The sequence below is a fragment of the Coenobita brevimanus genome, chromosome 60 (assembly GCF_032717465.1).
Source record: "Coenobita brevimanus isolate Jiangsu-jjx chromosome 60, ASM3271746v2, whole genome shotgun sequence".
NCBI lineage: Eukaryota > Metazoa > Arthropoda > Malacostraca > Decapoda > Coenobitidae > Coenobita > Coenobita brevimanus.
Window position 1 is genome coordinate 40,343,009 of NC_137013.1, and position 6,000 is coordinate 40,349,008.

Genomic DNA, 6,000 nt, shown 5'->3' on the forward strand with positions numbered 1-6,000 from the left:
AGCACCAAAAATTATAAGTACCAGTAGGAGCTGGAGAAAAAGAACTTCAGAAATGCAGACGGTGCCCTCAAATAAGGTAAAATTTCTAAGACTTTCTCTCCCACCATAACCAAGCACATTCTTTGAAAGTGTCCATACTATCTCAATGATTTGCTCTTTAAACATTTCGTAATTCTCCCACATATTCTCATACAGAAAGTACAGTACTCAAACTCAGTACCAGACATGGGGCTGAAGCCAGCTCTTTGGCTTCGAAGCTGAAGCCCTTCAAAAGTCAAGAAGCCAAAGCCGAAGCCCTTGGAAAGTCGTGAAGCTGTAAGCCGAAGTCTGGTAAACATTCACAAATACTAAACCAAAGCTGTATGAATCAGCTCTGTGTCACCCTATCCCAGTTGTAACCAGCAAGTATGAAAATCATAACTTCAAACAGGATTAAGAAGCATTGTTTCCACTGACCCAACATGTAAACATATTCTGTTCCTGTAACAAATTTTCTGGCCCTGGTGCTTTGGCCAGCAGTTGGGGCTGAAGCCAGCCCCTTGGCTTCAAAGCCAAAGCCCCTGGAAACTTACAAAGCTGAAGCCAAAGCCACGAACTAAAAACCACAGCTTCATAGAGCCGCAGCCGAAGCGGGCCTTGGCCCCATGTCTGCTCAATACGTTCAAATCTTACGAAGTACAGTAACTGAATCAAACAATTTTTCCCTACTTTTTTATTATTTTTCTGTGTTAAACTTACTATGTTGCTTATGCTTGATGTATCCTTCATAAGTGAGGTATGCTGATGTGACAAGATGAAAAAAAAGACAGTGGACAGTGCTTTAAAAGTCACACATGAATAGGCTCCTGTGATCGGCGGTTGTAATTAATATTCCTCACACATTATTAATATTGGTTTGAATGATTTTGGCATGAACAAAGTTTTTCTGCGTCCTCAAAATCATACATGTACAGACCCAACTGTACTTTCCTGAACAATAAAATTCACCAGTAAGTGATGCATTATCAAGCTCTAAATCTACTCCCCATGATAACATGATCCCAAGAGCCAACATACTAGTACTGAAGATTTCCCCCCCCCCTCCACCACACACACACACACACACACACACACACACACACCTCTCTTATCACAGGTAAGGTGATTTCACAAGATTGTGTTACTGCTGATTTGACAAACATGACCTTCAGTCATCGAAATGTTACAACTGTTTGGACAGTGCTGTATACTGCAGAGTGTACATTAGTCTACTGTTGTTCCTTTTTATTTATTTTTTTTCTCTCTCTCTAAACCTCATTTTGTCACACGTCGGACAAATGATGCATTGTGCATCCTTGAATACAGGGCCTGGGGGGGGGGGGCAAGGATTGCAACCAAAGAGTTGAGAGGAAGGATGGAACTTGAAAGTATTGGTGTTGTGATTGGAGGGGGGGGGTGTAGACTGAGATGGTTTGGGCAAGTTAAGAGGATGAAGGACGACAATTGGGTGCAGAGGTTGGGAAGTGTGAATGTCGGTGGCTGGGTTGTGAAAGGCACACCAAAATAAAACCTGGGACAAGGTGTTAAAAAAAAAAAAGAAAAAAAGTGTGACCTCAGGGATAAGGGACTGAACTGGGAGACTACTAGAGATCGAGCAACATGGACAGCCACCATTAGGTGACCAAGACTGAAGCATGCAAGCGTGTTGAAGCCTTTATAAAAGATTCATATGATATGAACACTCTCAAGCAAGTAGCTAATTACTACGCAGTGACTTTTGCCTAGGCTATCTTAATTCTTTTATTCCCCGAACTGCATCTCTCTGGAACTCGCTTCCTTGGAGTTGTTTCCTCCCAAACTTCAACCTACAGCTGTTGAAGGCCAACTGTTACAGATATTTTATGAATGGAGGATGCCAGTAACCCGGTGTATGGATTATTTTTTCTTTGTTCATTTGTTTTTACTTCCTCTGTTGTAATTTAAAAAAAAAAAAAAAAGGAAAAAAAAAAAAAGAAAAAAAAAAAAAAAAATTTGGTACTACTGAGCTATACTGTATGAGACTGGTGGCAGGTGGTGGCAATCATCCCCTGATAAAGTGTTGAGGCCTATAGTCTCACCAATCTAAAACCAAGGTTTGGGTGGGGTCTGGCGCTGGGTGCAGCCATGCCATACTTCCTAAACGTGCGATGAGTAGATTCTGTTATATATGTAATAGGCATCACAGATAGGTACACACATACTAATACAATATAAACGTAAGTATTCTAGCATATCAAAGGAAGGTAAACTTGTAATGCATATGGCTCTTGTACATCAATAAAGAAATGTGGCATACATATTGTACAGTGGTGCTGAAAAAAATGTAGTTACTTTTACCGACTTTCACGGTAGTTCTAAGTTGGGTAAGTAATGTAACAATTACGTTTATAATATAATTTGAAGGAATCAGTAGAACATACGCTATTTTCTTAATAGAAATAAATAAGTTAAAACACTCACGAGCGGCAACATCCAGGCCCATACTGGGAGTTAATCCATTGGAGGGAGATTAAGCTTCTGTCACGTGCTTCCACTGTTCACTTTGTTATATATATAACTTAAATTATATTTATAACTTAAATTAGTTTGTCTTTACACACACACACAAAACACACACACACACACACACACACACACACACAGAAGTGGGTGAAGTCATGTCAGGCCAGGTGGTGAGGTGTGAGCGGACAAACTCTAACGGTGTCAGGTCAGCCACTACCCAATCAGAGTATAGGAAACAAGGCAACGCTGTACGCCGGGAAATCCCCGGCTGGACTCCACCCAAACCTTGGTTTTAGATTGGTGAGACTATAGTGGTACTTTTTCCTTCATCTTTATCATTCTTGTTCTGTTTGACTTCCTCTCTTCCTATTCCTCCCATCTTTCTGAGGGATTTGCTGTGAGAAGGGCTTGATTTTTTTTTTTTCTTTTTAATAAATAATAAGATGCCCATAATGGTGTGTGTCTACACTGCCTGCCTGTGATATGGCATCCAAGTGAGACCTGGGTAGGTTAGTGCCATATCTGACTTCACATTTCACTCATTTCCCAATCTAGCCTATTAACACTGTCAGGGATGATACAGTAATGCCATATTGTAAACATTTTTTATGAAAATCAATACCAGTACCAGAACTGACTGAATCACACCATAAGCCATCAGAAAAATATGTTCCATGTAGCCCACAAAACCATCGTGGGCAGCTTTTGTCAATTAACCTCTTTACCGTACTGCGATGATGTAAATCTCTATCTTACACTTGCTACAGGATTATTTAATTTAATTCAGGAGAGTGTCCAAGGAGGAAAGGGGTACTGTAGCTATACTGTATATATGGTACCAGTACAAAAGCTACTGTAGCTAAATGTACATCCTCATGTTCAAAAGTCTATCTTAAGGTGAATAAAACCAACTGAAGACAGCAAGAATACAACAAAATTATAGGTCACTGGACTGAATGAGTTAATTGTGTGGTATGTAACATAATTGTGGACTGATTTGCTATCTGCTTCCACTTGCTGGTGGTGGTGTTGCAGATCTTGTGCAGTACTGTAGTAACTTACTGGGGTAATACCATACCTGATATTTATTTTCCTTGATTGTGAAAGTGTGGATGTGTACAGTATACTGTGACATGACTGTTGTGTTGATGTAAAAAAATGTTTCCCTTATATCTGCAATATTGACACCTTTTGTTCCATATTCTATGGGGTATGGGTGTTGGCTGTATGGTTCCAATAATGTTGCAAAGTGCCTTACTGTTTGGAGTGGGTTGTGATAGTTGTTTTCATGGCTGACACAGTCTATTGATACTGACCATATTAGTTATTTTCTACTTAATCATACTGTATGATTTGTTTCATCACATTCCCCTCCCCCCCCCAACAGGAATGACTCCCCAGGGTATTTTTTGGTCCTACCCTTCTAACATCCTTTAGTTATAACCATGGCATCATAACAAAGGGTATTTATGGGAATCACTCAGACTAATGCAACTGAACACAACCTACAGTTATGAAAACTGGGATCTCCAATGGCAAGCCTTTTCTCTACATAAATCTGCCACACACTTGTAGCTATAGGATTACGCTACTTCCTGGAAAATAAATTATACAACTTGTGGGAAAAAATTGTCATTTTAAAAGAAATTCTGACATATACCATACATAAAATATGCACGAAATAACATGAAATGAATTGCAAAGCTCCACAGGCAGTCTTGGAGAGATCTCATTAGTTACCAAATGTTGAAAATTTTATGACAGCAATCTGGTACAATTGTATAATTCATATATGACATTCCAAATCAATGCGAATAACTTATATTTAATACTAAGGGCAGTGGGATTAGGATTATGTATACCATCAGTGATGACCTACAGAGAGAGCAGGTTAATTCTTACCCAAAACTCATTTGTCTCCATGTTCTTCTGATTAGGTAAGAATAGGTTAGGTTAGAATAAATCATGTTAATTTTGGTTTGGTTAAGCCAGATAACATTAGATCAAATTACATTAGGGTATGCTTTTAGGGATGAAACAATTAGCCTAGTGACAGACTGAGCTTCAGGCCAAATCAACCTACAATCTGAACATGGTAAATGCCAACTTGCCACTATTTGTGTGTGAAACTGACGGGGTTGTTTAACTAATACCTTCAAAATTATGCATTTCCACACCTTGTTCAATCTATCACTATGATGATTAGGTTACATTTCACTGAGAATAAAATACATGGAGCTATCCTAGATTTTCACCAGGGCAACATAGAAAATTTTACACTAATGCCACTGGCTTCTGCAACTGTCTCATTTGCAGCACACTTGGTGAGGTTTGTCAGAATGAAGCAGCCAGAGGATTTTTTTTTTTTTTATGCAAGGAAGAAACAAGAAGAATGCTAGTCGTGCTTTAACTACTGTTAACCCACTAAATCAGGTGATAAATTCTTAGATTCCTACATTATAAATTATTCTGTTCAGTTTGGGGGGGATATTTTTTGGTAGAGGAGGGGTTAGATGATGACCATAAGATATCTTTAAAGCTGAATATAACTGACTTAATAGCAAGAATAAGATGAAACAAATGTCATTAGAATGAAGGGGCTATCATGCACCATTCATTAACAAACTTCACATTTCAAGATATACCAAAAAACTGTTGAATAGAATTCACGATTCTAAACACTGTCGCAAATTCATTTCTTGAAACTATACCCGTAATTCAAGTGTACAAAATACTGTAAGTGGAATACAGTAATTAAAAACTACCGTACTGTACACTATCCTCGCTCTGTTTAACAGCACCGAATACCCGATACTTCTAATATTCATAAATAACCTATTTAGACTGGTACATTATAAGACATGGCTAAAACTCTGCAAACCTGGATGATAAAAATATTACATGTCCGATAAACACAGGATTAAGGCGCGAACATGAAACCAAACGGGGCAGATCAAAACAAGAACCACATTTCCTCCATACATACCGATAACCAATGTTCATTTCCATTTTCGTTTTATCAATAATCATACCATAGTTGAGGAACATACAAATTATATCATACAGCGTGAATCCAGCCGATCAAAACAATCAACGAAATCAAAACAATCAACATGGCCACTTTACCTCTTGTTCTCCTGAGCCTCCTTGTTCTCCACGCTCGTCATCTTGCCGGCTATGGTCCCTAAATCCTCTACCAGCCACAATTTTCACCTGGGCAGCGCACCCATCCACGCTGTACGGCTTATTTCACCTTATCATAACATCGTCGGCACACAAACACTAACTTCTGCAGCCATTACCCACAATGCACTAGAAGGGAGTAATGGAGGCGCGAGTTGCGTCGTCCCGCTTAATTTTTCTTACATGTTTCAAAAACATTCATCAAAGTAAATCGCAATGATATTTGACTTCATTGTTTTCATCGTATACTGTCATTTCTAAGATTGCTCCTATGTTGCAGCCTTTGTAATCCCATAT

General features: G+C 38.9%; 1 protein-coding gene across 1 annotated transcript in view; it reads right to left on the bottom strand.

Moving 5' to 3' along the window:
• hpo (serine/threonine-protein kinase hippo) overlaps window positions 1-5,754 on the bottom strand; it is an 83,792-nt gene extending 78,038 nt beyond the window's left edge. The window contains exon 1 of the mRNA XM_080275063.1: window positions 5,647-5,754. Coding sequence (XP_080131189.1) covers window positions 5,647-5,687 — 41 coding nt within the window. The 5' untranslated portion in view covers window positions 5,688-5,754. The remainder of the gene's footprint in view (window positions 1-5,646) is intronic.
• Window positions 5,755-6,000: the final 246 nt, after the last annotated feature.